The sequence below is a fragment of the Silurus meridionalis genome, chromosome 24 (genome assembly GCF_014805685.1).
Source record: "Silurus meridionalis isolate SWU-2019-XX chromosome 24, ASM1480568v1, whole genome shotgun sequence".
Classification (NCBI taxonomy): Eukaryota; Metazoa; Chordata; class Actinopteri; order Siluriformes; family Siluridae; genus Silurus; species Silurus meridionalis.
Genome location: NC_060907.1, coordinates 10,392,460 through 10,409,441, shown reverse-complemented (window position 1 = coordinate 10,409,441; position 16,982 = coordinate 10,392,460). Strand labels below are relative to the sequence as shown.

At 37.4% G+C, this 16,982-nt stretch overlaps 3 protein-coding genes across 6 annotated transcripts; 2 read left to right on the top strand and 1 right to left on the bottom strand.

Moving 5' to 3' along the window:
• The first annotated feature begins 57 nt into the window (after positions 1-57).
• On the top strand, positions 58-4,504 carry ebpl (EBP like). Its single transcript, XM_046837867.1, has 4 exons — positions 58-383; positions 481-550; positions 1,957-2,095; positions 3,799-4,504. The coding sequence occupies exons 1-4, from the start codon at positions 210-212 to the stop codon at positions 4,028-4,030; spliced, it is 615 nt and encodes a 204-aa protein (XP_046693823.1). The 5' UTR covers positions 58-209; the 3' UTR covers positions 4,031-4,504.
• A 138-nt stretch (positions 4,505-4,642) lies between these two features.
• arl11 (ADP-ribosylation factor-like 11) lies at positions 4,643-8,075 on the bottom strand. Its single transcript, XM_046837870.1, has 2 exons — positions 7,696-8,075; positions 4,643-5,438 (listed from the first exon to the last, which is right to left on the bottom strand). The coding sequence occupies exon 2, from the start codon at positions 5,320-5,322 to the stop codon at positions 4,789-4,791; it is 534 nt and encodes a 177-aa protein (XP_046693826.1). The 5' UTR covers positions 5,323-5,438; positions 7,696-8,075; the 3' UTR covers positions 4,643-4,788.
• rcbtb1 (regulator of chromosome condensation (RCC1) and BTB (POZ) domain containing protein 1) lies at positions 6,942-15,059 on the top strand. Of its 4 annotated transcripts, none has more exons than XM_046837862.1 (13): positions 6,974-7,039; positions 7,162-7,197; positions 8,116-8,350; positions 8,705-8,855; positions 9,536-9,702; positions 10,397-10,555; positions 10,713-10,820; positions 10,996-11,138; positions 12,024-12,214; positions 12,868-12,994; positions 13,775-13,926; positions 14,139-14,269; positions 14,637-15,059. In XM_046837862.1, the coding sequence occupies exons 2-13, from the start codon at positions 7,181-7,183 to the stop codon at positions 14,775-14,777; spliced, it is 1,722 nt and encodes a 573-aa protein (XP_046693818.1). In that variant the 5' UTR covers positions 6,974-7,039; positions 7,162-7,180; the 3' UTR covers positions 14,778-15,059. The 4 variants fall into 4 exon arrangements, with proteins under 4 accessions (XP_046693819.1, XP_046693818.1, XP_046693817.1 ...); XM_046837861.1 differs by having other exon boundaries at positions 6,976-7,074; XM_046837863.1 differs by lacking the exon at positions 7,162-7,197 and having other exon boundaries at positions 6,942-7,074.
• The last annotated feature ends 1,923 nt before the right edge of the window (positions 15,060-16,982 follow it).

Genomic DNA, 16,982 nt, shown 5'->3' with positions numbered 1-16,982 from the left:
CCTGTAATGAGACAAACTGCGTGCACAATGTAGAGCAAAGGAGAGTTTTTTGCGACAAATGTTGGATTCGGGTCATATAAGGGGGAGGAGCCAAAAAGTCGCAAGATGGTCGCCCCAATAACGAAAAGAGAAGAAAGTTCATTCGCTTGATTTGTTCTAACGCTGTTCAGCAACTTCTGATTAACTTCTGTAAAACGCCCGGAGCCGCGATGGCGGTGGATGCAGCACTTTTTACCCCGGTGACTGTGATCTCTCTGCTCGCCTGCGCCGCACAGTTTGCCGTCGGCTTTATTTTGGCGCAAATCTGGGGCAAAAAATGTTCAGCCACCGATAAGTGGGTCCTCGTCTGGCTGTTTTACGATGCCATTGTCCACATTACTCTGGTGAGTAGATGGCTGTAGTGTGTAGAACAGGAATTAGAGGAGAGAAGCTCTTCCCCGGTTTTTAAGCTTTGCGCTGTTTTGGGTTTTGGTATTGCAGGAGGGACCGTTTGTTTACATGTCACTGGTTGGAACTGTTGCAACATCAGATGGTATATTCGCTGAGTTGTGTAAGTATTATATTGCATGATTTATTTTAATAATAAAAAATACATAAATATAATATTGTGATTAAACCTATGTGGATTAACTTTAGTAGTGTAGACCACGTGTTAAAACGTGAAAGCGTTTTGAGCGACATCTAGCGGTAAATAATGATAGTTAACGTATTCACACCGAGTTTGTCTATTCTTGTCTATTTGTGTGTTCCATTATCTATAATTTAATTAAAATAATAAGATTAAACTCCAGAAACATATATTTTATACTAGATATGAAGAATAAATAATTTAATTAATTTCTGTATTTAATTTACATGTACAGCATGCTTTGTAAAAATCAACAAACAGCTAATTAAGGAGAGATTGAGGCAGTGGCACACAGACAAGAGGAAATTGTGTGCTGAATTGAAAGAATACAATATTTTTCATTATTATATAACATAACCTTCTTAAGCCTCCTCAAAGTATGTCAGCAAAAAATATTTACTTTTATTCAATATTTACTTCCCTGTGATGCCCATGAGTTTTGGCCCTTGTAGAAAAGGTCATTTCAAAATCTAGAAGGGAAAAAGTTTATTTTTTTATGAACTGTTGTATTTATTTATATATTAGGAAATATACGCAAACAACATTTAACAAATATAGAGGGTGTAAAATTAAGAATAGAAACAAGGGGCAAAACTTACCTAATGCCACTAACCTAATGCTTAGAAAACTTACAAAAATTAATTCAATATTGTAACTATTGAAATAACTCATTAAGTGTGACGGAGCGTATGAAGAATTTTACTTTATTAAAAAAAAAAAAAAAAAAAAGCCCTTCATATTTTTCCTGTCTGGACCTCAGCACTATGTGCATAAACCACTGAGGGGGGCATTTAAATCTCAACCATAAAAATGAGGATCCAAAATCATTAACATATTTATCTAAAAATGAACTGTAAATACAGACAGAAATATGTTTCTCAGCCAATATCATTGCTTTCATTAATGTAGAGGAAAATGCTTTGTATAATAAAAAAAAAGAAAAAGGTGACTGAGCAAACATACTAGGTTAAGTCTACTGCAGCATATGTTATTAACAAGGTTAAACTTTTCAATTTCAGTATGTGATATTTCTCTGCAGAATATTCCCTGTACGGTGGTTTAAAGCTGAAACTGAGATTTTGTGTGCTAAGTAAATCTTGACTGTAGTCCTGTGTGTTACTCTGTAATGTTAGCTTTCAACTTGAAAGACCTTTTAACAGAGAAGAACTCCTCTACAGCCTTATTTGTACTACTGATGATCTATCAATGATAATCATTTTATTTAGTCATGATTACCAGGTTAAAGAGGGTTTAGTACTGATCCAGTATAAAACATGGACTCTTTGGGTGCTGGAATAAAAGTGTTTACTGTACATAATGTCTTATAGGGAAGGAATATGGCAAGGCAGATCAGCGATGGCTTCATTCAGACCCAACCATCGTATCCTTGGAGCTGCTGACTGTGGTCTTGGATGGATTTCTAGCGTTGCTCTTGGTTTATGCTATCATTAAAGACAAGCATTACAGGTACATTGTAATAAAAGCCTAACTCAGAATTAGGCCAAAGGCTATACTAGTAATTTATTTTCTGAGATTTAGATCATTATTATTTGGTGCTCAGTTTCGAGGTAGTGTATTCACGTACAGTTGAGTGCAAAAGTTATTGTCTTTTCAGGAAGAAGACAAATGTCAAGTCAAGTCAAGAAGCTTTTATTGTCATTTCAACCATATATAGCTGATGCAGTATACAGTGAAATGAGACAACGTTTCTCCTGAACCCAGGTGCTACATAAAACAACATAAAAACAACAGTCACAGTACAGAAGAACACAGGGCCAGGAACTAAGATCCTCGCCACATAAAGTGCATGTGTGCAACTGGTGCAAACAGTGCAAAAGACAACACAAGACAGTGCAAAAGACAACACAAGACAGTGCAGAACAATACAAAATACACAAAATATAAAAATAAAAGCAGCAGTAGCTCCGCCAGTAAAACTTGTCGTGACAGGATAAGGTGCACAGTAGCAGAAATGTAAACAAATATAAACAGAATTTTGCAATCCTATAATAGTGTAAAAAATATGGTAGCAGCAATCAAGATAAAGTGAACAGTGGCCAATGGATTCACAGAATAATGTGCAAATAGAGCAAGTCCGGAGATCAGCAACAAACGGCATGTAAACATTATGCTATAATGAGAGGTGTGAATGGTGCTGAGACCTGGGTGTGTGAAGTGTATGTGTGTTGAGTCCGGTTGTGCACAGTCACTCAGTTGTGTGTGTGTGTGTGTGTGTGTGTGTGTGTGTGTGTGTGTGTGTGTGTGTGTGTGTGTGTGTGTGTGTGTGTGAGAGAGAGAGTTCAGTCCAGATGTTTGTTCAGGAGCCTGACGGCTTATGGAAAAAACTGTTACACAGTCTTGTTGTGGCGGCCCGAATGCTTCGGAACCGTTTTCCTGATGGTAGGAGAAATGTAATGTGTATCAACATTCAGTGTGTTAGGATTTGCTGCTGCTTACTTGCATTGTATTAGTTGTTTCGCCATATCCATTTTTCTTTCTAAAATTCTTTTATTTATTAATTTGTCTTTAATTAAACTGATCGACTGTAGGGCTGAAACGATTTCTCAAGTAACTTGAGTAATTTAAATACAAAAATAATCGAGGCAAAAATTTGTTTAGTCCATTTAACTACACACGGAGCATTGCGTTTCCCCACGGACCATTATTACTGATGCACCACCCGCTAAACTCTGGAGCACTCTGGACCGGTAACGTAGAAGACGCTGCAGATTGAAAAACAGAGGACAGGGAAGAAAACGGCAAAGGGTGAGGAGGAGATTCAGGCCAAAGGAGACGACAGAAAGTTTCCAAAGTTTGCGATCATTTCGAACTAAAACATAAATAAAACATTGTGTGTTTACTATTTTTAAAGTAATTGGATTGTTATTTTATAGTAATTTAATTGATTTGAATTTGGTTTTTATTTATATATTTGTATTTGCATTTTGTTGTAGTATGGCAATTAAATGTACCGAAATGGTTTAGTTTTTTCAGCAATAAAAATTTCAGCAATAAAAATGTTAATCAAGTTTAATAAAGTAATAGATTTTTGTCAAAATAAAAACAAATGACTTGTTCATTATATATCGACAGCCCTAAACGACTAATTTCATTAAATTACTGCATTTAATAAATTAAACATCCTCACCCTCTGCTTTTTCTACCCTTAGGCACTTTGTACAAATCAGCCTGTGTGTGTGTGAGCTGTATGGAGGCTGGATGACCTTCTTCCCAGACTGGCTGCTTGGAAGTCCCAACCTGAATACTAAGAACTGGCTTTACCTGTGGGTCTACCTGGTTTTCTTTAATGGTGTGTGGGTTGTAGTGCCTGCACTCTTACTCTGCCAATCATGGAAAGATCTTCAGAAATCGCATCAACATACGAAGAAGAAGAAGCGATAGATATGCCGGCTTGATGTGTTTGTTTATTAATAAGCTGAGAGAAACCGAACTGTGATCTTGAGCAGATTGAGACATGATTCCTCATATTGTTTGTTCATTAGAAGGATCTTTATTAATTAATAAAGTAGACCTCATAGTGATTATTTGCTCCAGTTGCATAATCCAGATGACGGATTATTTGATTGTTCAGGTAATAATCTTAACAGTCCCGGATTTATTACTTTTTATTTGTTATTGAACATTTGTGGATTAAATTGCATTTTAAAAAATAAATAGTAGTGCTTTTTTTGATAAACAAATGACAAAAAGTATTACTAAATGAATAATTGGGTTTATCTAAAACACACCCAAGAAGATCTACCTCAGAAATGCACGAAACACAGAAACATGGCAACGCAATGTAGCTAATAATTTTGTTATATTACGACATACAATCTTTGATTTCTACAATTAAACATTGTGTATATAATTTTACTCGACTCTTATTGTAGTGCATTCATTTTTGCATTTCAATACATCATAAGCTGATCATAGAAATCAATTTTACACTTCTAATACCTGTCCTTGGTGTCGTTTGTCAAAGCTTTGAAACATTCTTGTTGTTTAAGCTTCCCTTTTATGTAGCTCTTCAAGAACAAGCTTGTGATTTGCACTCATTCAGTCATCTATCTTCTTTTGAGTGTTCATTCCACATTCTCTTTTCCTTCTCATTAGTTTGATCTTCAGAATATTTGAGGTCATGCCCATGTCATGTTCCTTTATTGAATCAGTTTGGCCACTGACAGAAAAGCCTGTTGCAGTCCCAGTCCTTTTAAAGCACTGCATGCCTGGATCTCCCAAGTCCTGTTAGTGCAGCTTGCTAAATCCAGCTTTTCACACACCTCGTCTAATGTCAACGAATTTGGTAGGTCAGTTTTATTAGCCAAGACCATCAGCGGAATGTCTTCCAAGTTGGAATCGTTTAGAACGTTCTTCAGTGCCAGCTTTGCTTCCTCCATGCGAGTACTGTCACTGGCATCCACCACGAACACCAGCGCACTGCATCCCTCCAGATAGTACCTCCAGTTGGGCCTCAGACTCTCTTGGCCACCTATGTCCCAAACAGTAAGCACTGTCTTTTTGTTCAACTCCAGGGTGACCACGTTAAATCCTATAGTAGGTGTAGTGTCCATGATAACCCCTCGTTGGAGCCTGTAGAGTAGAGTGGATTTCCCAGCTGAGTCCAGGCCCATTAAGGCTACATGGGGCACCTTTTTGAACTTCTTGCCCTGCTTCTGTAGATTGGGCCCCATCGCACAATTTGTCTCCCTGGATATGACGTCTCTGAACTGAACTCGTCCGTTCTGCCCACAAGAGGAATTTCAGTCAACAGGAAGAGGCTTCAGAACAGAGAGGTTTATTGTGGGTCCTGTTGGTTGCTCAGAGAAACAGAATGCAAAGTAAGCAGTTACAGTAAATATCCACAGCACATTGCCTTATGCATAGCAGATTTTGCTCAACGCCTCTGTTATGTGACTAGGTGACTGTGTAAACAAGTTAGTCTGCATTCCTCTTGATGAGGGTGTTTCCCTTTCTTTTGTTCCTTGCACATTCAAGAGCACAGGAAATGTGCATGATCTTTTTTTACAATGTACAGAAGTTTAGTTTGTGTTAAAGGTTATTAACTATTTGCCTGAAACAAACAGATACCTAAGATTGGGAAAATTGAGACTAACATGCCATTGCTTTTGTTTTTTTGCACCATGAACTATAATAATAAAGCACTAATGTATTTTACACTAAGTTTTATTGGAATTGTATACTTTACATTTTATTAAAGATAATTATTATTATTATTATTATTACTACTATTAATAATTTTGTGATATTTAGATTAATGTTCCTCCTCCGTCCACTTTAATAGTATTAGTAGTAGTATTAAATGTGCTGTTGTGTTTTAATAATATAAGAAGGCAGAAAACAAAGCAAACCTAAAAGAGCAGTTGAACTTGAACCCATTCCTGATTTTCAATCTGGTAAAAAACACAGAAAGGCCTAGGAAAATCTGTACTGTACAAAGTGTACCGGTGTGATTTATGGAAGTGATTGGAAATCAGAGAACCCAAAGGAAACCCATAAGGAAACTTAGAAAGTAACATGAGCTAAAGGTCAAACAGGTGAGCCTTATTTATAGACTTTTATGCTGTGTATTTATGCAGGTGTTTGAGGTATGATGCTCAATTCAGGAATAATTGATAATCTTGGGATGTAATTTACACCACTGAAACTAAAATACCAATCAGTCTGAGAACTGCAAAGTATCAGGCATAACATTATGACATTGTAATAATATGACCAGTGAAGTGAATAACACTGATTATTTCTTCATCATGGCACCTGTTAGTGAGTGGGGTATATTAGGCATCAAGTGAACATTTTGTCCTCAAAGTTGATGTGTTAGAAGTAAAAATGTGCGAGCGTATGGATTTGGACGAGTTTGTCAAGGGCCAAATTGTGATGGTTAGACGACTGGGTCAGAGCATCTCCAAAACTGCAGCTCTTGTGGGATGTTCCTGGTCTGCAGTGGTCAGTATCTATCAAAAGTGCTCCAATGAAGGAACAGTGGTGAACCGGCGACAGGGTCATGGGCGGCCAAAGCACAATGATGCACGTGGGGGGCGAAGGCTGGTCCGTGTGGTCCGATCCAACAGACGAGCTCCTGTAGCTCAAACTGCTGAAGAAGTTCACGGGTTCAGAAGTGTTTTGGCAGCAAAATGGGGACCAACACAGAATTAGGCAGGTGGTCATAAAGTTATGCCTGATCAGTGTAGGGTTTTTTTTTTATTTTATCGGATTATACTTTATTTTTCTGGCTCTTCGTCTCTGTGCAGTGAGAGGTTGTGGGTTCACCTACCGCTGACGCCAGCGGTCGCGCGCTCACGCACGCACGCACGCACGCGCTCAAGCACACGCGCATGCGCACACGAGCTGATCGCATCATAACAGTGAAAGCTGTAGAAGCTGCAGTCGGTAAATTGCCTGAAACTACCCGCTTTCGTTGTTCGGTAGGTTATTTGCGTTGTGTGAACTGCTTTTGTTTTTTCATTTTCTCATCTTTCTCCATCCCATCTCTCTATCCATCTGTCTCTCAGTTCTATCCGGTGTGTGCTGATGGAGAGATGCAGTAGGTCAGTACCCTAAGAGTTAAGCTAGCTCTATTTGCTAATAGAGTAATTGTATTACCGCCTAGTTAGCAAACTAGATATCTATATTACTAGCTGGCACGGAGTGTAAATATTGCAGCATGTCTCATGCTAACTCTGATAGTGTGTTAGCTATTAGCTTGGGTTAGCGGTTCTTTGACGCTAGCAACATTCTGGACAACAGATTCCTGGTCGTTCTGAAGCAAAACTAAGTATTACGTTGTAAACCTATTATTATGAAGATTGTGATAATGTGTTTTGATGTTAATCCTAAACATTTCTCAGTGGCATCATATTAGTGGACTCCGTGGACAGGTGAGAAGTATTTGGGAAGTATTTGGGAAGTATTTGGGACCCCCCCCCCTCTTTGAAAGCTTATTATTGGAATGGTTTTTGAAGTTTTCTAGCAGCTTCAGATCAGCTTCCAGTAATGAGCCTATGTCACAAATAAGTGTGTCAATGCAGCGTTAATGACCATCATACCTTGTTGTTTTGGTGGTTAAGTAGTGCTGGGAAATTTCCATTAGCGTTAATAACGTAGAAGAAATTTGTCAACAAGCCATTCACTGAGCCTTCACGCCAGGGCAGTCGTGCACACTCGAAGAAAAGAGCTGTACACCATCTTATACATGAGTAATCACATGGGCAGTGTTGCTCTCTTGGATTCCCGGTCTGTTTTGACGTCAATTTTCTAACACGTGATCTCCCAGCGATAAGGACAATTTCTACATTTATGAAATCTGACAAGCATCTTTGTGTGGTTGACTTTTCAACAAATGCATCAGTGTTTACCAGCCATGGTGGCCTGTGTCATCAGGGGAATATCTGTTGTTTTGTAAATGTCCCTTTATGACTGCAGTTTTACTGTTTGTGTGTGTGTGTGTGTGTGTGTGCACATTTTAGTGTTAGCAGTGGTGGTAGCTACAGTGCCTCTTCCAGTAGCTGTATTGGATCTGCTCCAGCCCCACCGAAGCCTGTTTCCCCTTCCTCTTGGAGCTTCAACAGTATAGCCATGGTGGATGTAAGCAAATGGCCCCTATTCAGCCTTATGAGTGCACAGGACGCCGCCTCAATACGTCAGGCATGTGTGTTTGGAACATCCGCCAACGAGGCGATCTACATCACCCATGATAACGAGGTGAGTGTGATGTGATGTGGAGTTAGGATTTGAAACCCAGTTAGTCAAGATAGCTAACTAGTACCGTCTGCAACTCTGACTTGAAAGAAATGTCTTGAGTCTTACAAGAGTCTTTTGTGGCATGTGGTTTTACAATAATAGGACCAAAGTGAGGCCAGATTATACTGAAAAATAGGAACAAATTAGTACTGGCACACATGCCTGCATATGGCTTTCATTGTACTGACCCAATTCTTTCTAGGGCTTAATGTAATATGAGGTCTCAGATGTTAGCTATATTGTATACTGTTTATTTTTATTTTTATTGAGTGTATGGAGGACACTTTGGGATTATTTCTTTGCTTTGTTTGTCAGGTGTACGTGTTTGGGCTGAACTGCAGTAACTGTTTGGGAACAGGGGACAGCACGAGCACCATTGTTCCTAAAAAGTTAGACTCCCTGAGTGGAAAGAAGTTGGTCAGTCTAAGCTATGGAAGTGGGCCACATGTTCTTCTTGCTACAGAGGGTAAGACGTGTCATTAGAGTCGAGTACTCGTTTTTTTGATTGGGAAATGCGGTCTGATTATCAATACAAAATGAAAGACTGGAGCTGTACAAAGCCGTACAGGAGCTAAGTAACCGTGACTTCTACATGCTTAACCTTCTATGCATTTTCTCATCTTGTTTATGTAGACTTACGTCAGCATTTGGACTGATATATTTGCTGAACCTCTTACCATTGGATTTATTTGGATACCTTGTATTTGCTTCAATACATAATGTCAACTTCAAAGCAGAATGTTTTGAAAATTAAGAGCTGTTTTATAATTTTGGCTTAGTTTCAGTAAAAGTTTTACCACAATAATGGACCAACCAATTGAACCAATAAAACCAAGGAACTGTCCAGTTTATAGATCACACACATACTCAATACATGAATAGATACAGTGCATCTTTGTTGGTTCCTTTTTTAACTACTTTTATGTGCTAAAGGTTTGTGTTGTGAGTGTGTCCATTTCTATTCAGGTCAGGACAATACATGTGCCATTGCTGATCTTGAAAGTGTGTATATGAGGATAAAATAATAAAAAATCATTATTTCACAATCTATTACCTAAGTGAAATCAGGATATATAGTATTGTGAATTATTCTAGTGCCAGTATATATTGTCTTTTCTCAGATCAGTGCATCGTTTGCCTTTGCAGAGGGCCAGCTGTATGGGTGGGGACACAATGGGTACAGTCAGCTTGGAAATGGGACTACCAATCAGGGAGTGTCTCCTGTGCTCGTGACCACAAACTTGCAGAACAAGAGGGTGATCGAGGTGGCTTGTGGATCTCATCATTCAGTTGCCCTGACCCATGATGGAGAGGTGAGAGAAAAGTGAGGCCGTTCAGAAAATAAGTCCCAGCATTTTTTTTTTTTTATTAATAGTGTTTATTTGAATTTTTGACATGCAATGTCCAGGTAGTCAAATAGACATTTTATGGCCTATTGAAAATTGCATCCATGATCTTCTTTTTCCTTTTTCTTTGAAACATGCAATACAAATTTCTCAAGCAGCATGGTTACTCTGAAGTACATTTCTATTCTGTGATTCACATTTGTAGCACCTTACTTACTTAAACTAATTCTAATACCTATCTTTACCACTCTGAAAGACATTAGACAGAACTGAATTATGTAACAACCTCATGTCACTTATAGATGCTCTTGACTGTTTTTAGTGTCTGACATTCTGCAAACATTAGGAGGGAACATGTGATGCATTACTCTCTGAAGGCTTTTTTTCCTTTATGCTTTATAGCTCTACTGTATGCATTTGTGTGTAATTATTAGGTGTTGGTAAATTTGCATACATTGTGTATTTTAATGTTTGCGCTTCACTAACTCCGCTGTAGATAGATGAATGGATGGATGGACAGTATATCAGCAACATTTTTGACAAATTTTTTTACTAGCCTAATATTTTATTAAACATGAACTTTGGTGGTTTTGTATTGGTTTGCACATTACTTATCATTTCAGATGATTTACTTGTGTCTTTTTTTTTTTTGTTCACTCAGGTGTTTGCTTGGGGCTATAATAACTGCGGTCAAGTGGGATCAGGATCCACGGCCAACCAGCCCTCACCACGCAGGGTCTCCAGCTGCCTCCTTAACAAAGTAGTTGTCAGCATAGCGTGTGGTCAGACCTCCTCCATGGCGGTAACAGACAACGGAGAGGTAAAAGTGAATGTGTCCTTTTAATTTTAGCTCAAAAAAGGACAATAAAATTTTTTTTTGGGATAATTTTTTAACAAAACAGATGCTTTTGTCACAATTTTATATCTTTAACTGCTTTTATTTGTGTAATAATATACTGTGTGCTTATGTATTTCAGGTGTATGGTTGGGGTTATAATGGTAATGGACAGCTTGGGTTGGGGAACAATGGAAATCAGCTCACACCATGCCGTCTAGCAGCGCTGCAGGGTGTTTGTGTCTTACAGGTAATTTTCAAAGGTTTTATTATATATTGAAATATTTCATTAATATTATTGCAAATTTGAGTTATAGACAATGACATTTTGTATTTATTGCAATGAAACATTGCCATATGTTGTTGCACAGCTGAATCCTCGTTCGTTTACTATATTGAGCTAAAGCTCATGCCATGTGTTTCAGATTGCCTGTGGTTATGCCCACACATTGGCACTAACAGACGAGGGACTGTTGTATGCGTGGGGAGCCAACACTTATGGCCAGCTTGGTACCGGCAACAAGAGCAATCAACTCAGTCCTGTTCAAGTCATGGCTGAGAAAGAGAGGTGAGAGAGGGTGGATTTTCTCTATAGTTTGTTGTTTTGGTCTTTGACATTTTTCTGTTTTCTTTTTTTCTCAGGTTACATGAGAACTCTGTGACTGTGTGACTGTTAGGTGTTGCTATACAGTCACATCAAATTACTGACTGTGTATTTGTTTGTGTTTGTGGCTAGTCAGCATGCCAGCACTTATCCACATTGTTGGGTCTTAGAGTCCTTTCCTGTCAGCTTGCTCTGGTGTTTCCTCTGTTTCCTGTATGGTTGTTGTGTGTTGGGCCCAACTCTTAAGGGCATGTGCGAATATAGTGTGTATTTACCCCATGTTCTTAGTTTGCAATTGCAGAGAGATGGCATTTCCTGAAAAAAAAAGGAAAAATGTTTGTCCAAAAAAAAAACAAAAAAAAAAAACATTTTGTTCCAGAAGTATGTAAAGAAACACGGTGAAGGATTTGTTGGTGTTCTTCGGCTGTTATTTAGCCCCTGATTTATTTTCTTTTTATACAGTGGTGTGAAAGGGATTTTTATTTTTTATTTTTTTGTATGTTTGTCAAACTCTGTTTCAGATCATCAAACTAATTTAAATATTAGTAAAAGAGAACACAAGTGAACACAACATGCAGTTTTTAAATGAAGGTTTTTATTATTAAGGGAAAACAAAATCCAAATTGGTGATCTTTAACTAATATTTAAATTAGTTTGATGATCTGAAAAATTTAAGTGTGACAACCATGCAGAAAAAAAAATAAAAATCAGGAAGGGGGGGGGAACACTTTTTCACACCACTGTGTGTATACATATAATAAAAATTATATATAAAAATAGTTTATATTGTTTTTTTCTTTGTCAACTGAATTGTGTTCCTTCACTCTGATTACTTCCAAATTCCTCCAGGATTGTGGAGATAGCAGCATGTCACTCCACACACACCTCAGCAGCGAAGACACAGAGTGGCCGGGTGTACATGTGGGGCCAGTGCAGAGGTCAGTCCATCGTATTACCCCATCACACACACTTCAGCTGCACCGACGACGTCTTTGCCTGCTTCGCAACACCATCCGTCATGTGGAGACTCCTGTCCATGGGTGAGTTTCCAGCATTATGGACATGTACTATTGTCCTCAGCTTAATATTACTCAGAGATTGTTGTTGAGTATTTTCTCACAAGTTTTTTTATAAGGAGAGAAGACCAATGAGGATGCGTTCTGATAACTTCGAGACATTGCCTAGCCTACACAGGAGTCTTAAAGAATGGTGATCAATATGTATACTCTAGCAGTATACACTGAAATGTATGTACTGCAGTATACACTGTAGTGTATATAATGTAATTTCTTAATAATTAAATTACAGTGCATAATTGAGCAAAACAGCAATTTACAGTACTGTACTGTACAAACTATGTAGTATATATGTATGTAGCAGCAGGAACACTGACGAGCACCAGTTCACGATAGGAGGCTGGAGCATACACTGCTACTTTTGCCTGTCACACGAAACTTATAAATAAATAAATAAATAAATAAATAAATAAATAAATAAATAAATAAAACTATTGTAACTCTGGGATTATCTGTACTATGTTCTTTGGATACCTTTCATTCCTAGGTCATGTTGAGCTGCACCAGAGCTCTTCGATTCAGTCCAGGTTCAGCCTTCCCTCTTGGTCACGGCTGAATAATGTGTCTACATGACATTTTACTAAAGTGTATTAACACAACAATAACTATGCTTGTAGAGCACGATGATTTCCTGACTGTGGCTGAGTCTTTGAAGAAAGAGTTTGACAGTCCCGAGACCTCAGACCTCAAATTCAGCATAGATGGCAAATTCATTCACGTGCACAAAGCAGTGCTTAAAATCAGGTGTGTGCTGCACTCCATTTCATTCAGTGTATGTGGTGGGATTTGTTTGTTTGCTCTAAAAAAAAAAAGAAAAAGAAAGAGAGCACACTTTTTGGCTTGGTAATGCAGAGCTTAATATTATAATTATTATTATTTTTTTTTTTTTAAGTACTCAAAAGCATTTTGAACAAGACTTGCAAATGTTAATATCATTACTTGAATGATCAAAAGAAGGCATTGCTCTGGTTCTTTTAAAATTGATTGCCTGTCTGAAGTCATCCTGCGAGTCATACACAACTAGGTGATAGTAAGATACATCTAAAACACATCCAGATTTGGTAGCACACTATATCGACAACACACGTTTGATTTCATTTAAGTATGAATAACTGTATATTCTCCACCTTCATACCCGAGAGACAAACACACCATGATGCAGCTGAAATGATTGTAGGTGTGCTAATCTATTAGTAACAGATATCAGACTCAAACGTAAATTAGAGACCGTTTTTTTGCCATTTTTAAATTAATCGGCATGGACCCATTGTGCTGCAAATTAGCCCAATAATTAGGCAGGTGCATCTGACACACAAAACCATGCGTTCTGCGCTTGCATGTGAGAAGGAGCTTTTCCACCTGCTGTTACTTTTTTAATCATATCTGCTAAGTTGCAAAGATAAGAGCAAGAATGACAACACTTAACACTTAATCACAATATATTGGCATATTTGTAAATATCAGCATCGGCATGAGATAAACCCATATCTTACCTCTAATGTAAATATGTTATTTCTTCCACAGATGTGAACACTTCAGGTCAATGTTTCAGTCCCACTGGAATGAAGATATGAAAGAGGTGATTGAGATCGATCAGTTCTCCTACCCCGTCTACAGGTCCTTCCTCGAGTTCCTCTACACGGACACTGTAGATCTTCCTCCAGAGGATGCTATTGGTAAGTGCAGGCGAGTAGGTTGTAGCTCTGTGAGAAGGTTCTAGCACATAATCTACACACAATTAGCATGCGGTTCAATCTAAATGTAAAAATTAATAGGATTTTTTTTTTTTATATTTTCTCAAAATACTGGAGTGAAAACGTTTAGTACACATTTAACATTACGCCATCTACTATTTTTTTCCCCCTTTTTGTTTTATTAAAATGTGTAGGATTACTGGATCTGGCAACTTCGTACTGTGAAAACAGGCTGAAGCGACTGTGTCAGCACATCATAAAGCGGGGCATCACTGTGGAAAATGCTTTCTCTCTGCTTTCTGCTGCAGTCAGATATGATGCTGAGGTACAATTAACCCTCCCGTACAGGACACACAAAATGCACAAGCTTTCGATGTGCAACATCTGGCTAAAGTAGCTGGAAGACCACAAGCCTAAGGAGTTGTTTAAAGATGAAATACACAGGTTGAACTGTCATCTGTGTGATTGATTGTTTATAACAAAAAATGCAGATATTTAATTTATTCAGCTGTTGTTCCTTTTGCTCTGAATTGTTTTGTACTGTTATTTGAGATATTTGTCAGTGGGTCTGGGGAAAAAACTGATTTTATTCTAGGTTTCCCAGAAAAACAATGCAAATAGATGTACTTGTCCACTGCTTTGAGTATCGGCAATTTCATTATTCATTTTACAGTTATATTTCTTTCATTTAGGATCTTGAGGAATTCTGCTTTAAGTTCTGTGTGAACCACCTGACCGAGGTGACTCAGACAGCAGCGTTCTGGCAGATCGACGGGAACATGCTGAAGGAGTTTATCTGTAGAGCCAGCCGCTGTGGAGCTTTTAAAAACTGATACACATACCAGAGCTAACTTTTATCATGAGTGCAGCTGTTACTCCAAACTCATCCACACCACTAGAGGGCACTGTTACTATGTGTTTATTGGATTTATTATTATTATTTTTGGTTAGTTTTGCTTGAATATTGATAACTGTTATAGAGCAGCTGGAGAATGGATGCTTTTTGTCATGAACAAATCTTTAACAAAGGATTTTGAACTTATCTTGATGGACATCATTATGTCTTTTATGCTTCAGTGTTGGTACTGTATGAATACAGATGAATAACTATTGCATTTCCACTAGACTTTTCAGCACTTGGTTTGTCTGAGAGTTGGGCCATCTTCATATCTGATGCAGTTACAGTTGAGTGTACTCTGTCAGTGTTACGCTGATTAATTATATAATCCACTCTGGAACCTTAATTTACAGTGTAGAGACAATGTAATGTCCTAACACACCTGCTGGCCTTATTAGGCTTTATATTGTGGTGGGAACTGAATAACTATTTTTATTTTTTGGGGATCATGTTGCTATGCATTGTTGCACAAATGTTTTGCAACCCCCCCCCGACACCACATTCCAATTGGCAGATCCAGGTTTAAGGTGACTGGAGATAATTGGTTGTTTTTCTTTCTTGTTTTGGTGCAGCTCAGTTATAATTTTCTTATAAAATAATGATGTGATCATGGATATGACCTTGATTCATGCACCTTCTCATATTTGCTGCTCACATCTTAAGCATGACATGTTCATCTATCAGAATAGAGACGTGCAGCACTATTCACGTGTGCTTGAGGAAGACCACTTAGATTCTTTTTTTTTTTTTTTTTTCTTCTTCCAGAAAATCTGTTTACTTGTTACTATTTGTGCATAGGAATATCCTTTGACAGGGAATCTTAGGCACAAATATGCACATTTAAAGATGCACCGCTCCTTGTTTTTTATTTATTTATTGCAAAACAGATATAACTCTAAATACCAGCTGCGGGATTGAAAACTGACTTGACCAATTTCCTCATTAATATTTCCTTTACTCCTTTTCTGTCATTTTCTCCTTGCTAACAATTTGCTTAAGAGCTATTATTCTTAATTGAGCTAACAGATTTTGCATAAAAAGAAAATGCAGCAAGTTAGCTTTGATATAGTAAAAGCATTTTCAGGCATATTTCAGTATGATAATACTCAGTACTGGATCGGTGCATATCTAATTTTCTTGTATCATTTTCATATTTTGTATAACGTTTTGCTTTGTGTTGGTTTATGCAAAAACGCCTGTGAATATAAAGTTGCAGAAAAGTTGTTGAACTGTATATATTGTATAGGTTTTGCACTAAATATAAAATTAAGTAAGTAATGATTTATGACTGTGTTGCAACATATTAACTGTTATCAAAATAAAGCTATGGAAGGGTTTTCTGAAAGGTTGGTGTTTTTGCAGGCTTCTTTTTCATTCATTCACCTCAGTAATCAATGTATTATGTGACTATGAAATGATTGTAGGAGGCACATTTTAATCTGGTATCAAGGCATGGGTTAAATGTTTGTGCAGGAGCGTTATAGCATTTTAAAGTGACAGGAAAAAATATGGACATTCGAAAAAAAACTTTGTCATAATTTTAAAAGTTTCATAGGAAGGTAAAATTGTTTATTGTACAAGATTTATAAAGCTGTAGATACTCTTCAAATAGCATTAAAATAGAAAATTTCATTGGGATGATTGTCCATGTTTAAAAACTATTCAAATTGAGTTGAAAAGCAACACAAATTAACATTATGTAAAACCTTTTAAATAGGTGTAACTTTATATTTGTTTGTAAACAACAGAATCAGATATGTGGGATTAAAAGTTCCGCTTTGGCGACCCCTAATGGCAGAAGCCGAAAGAAAGAAAGAGAAGTTAAAAATTTTAACCATGTTCTGGAACGTTCTGAATTTAAATAAACACATACAGTTCGTATAAGTGCGAATGGTATTGGTACTAAATGCACAATTTCTTCTGATTCATTTAACACGGATTTTTTTTTAATATGTAGAACTATTTTTTACCTAGAAAGCTCTTTGTCATATTTCTGTATTTCTCTAAATAATGTATTTTAAATCTTGCTCACTATATCCACATATCCAGGTAAGAGGTACATATTAAATAAAGATACACGGATAAATGAGAGAACGCTTTATACCCCTTTTTGAGATCTAACGTTTATGAATGATAAATA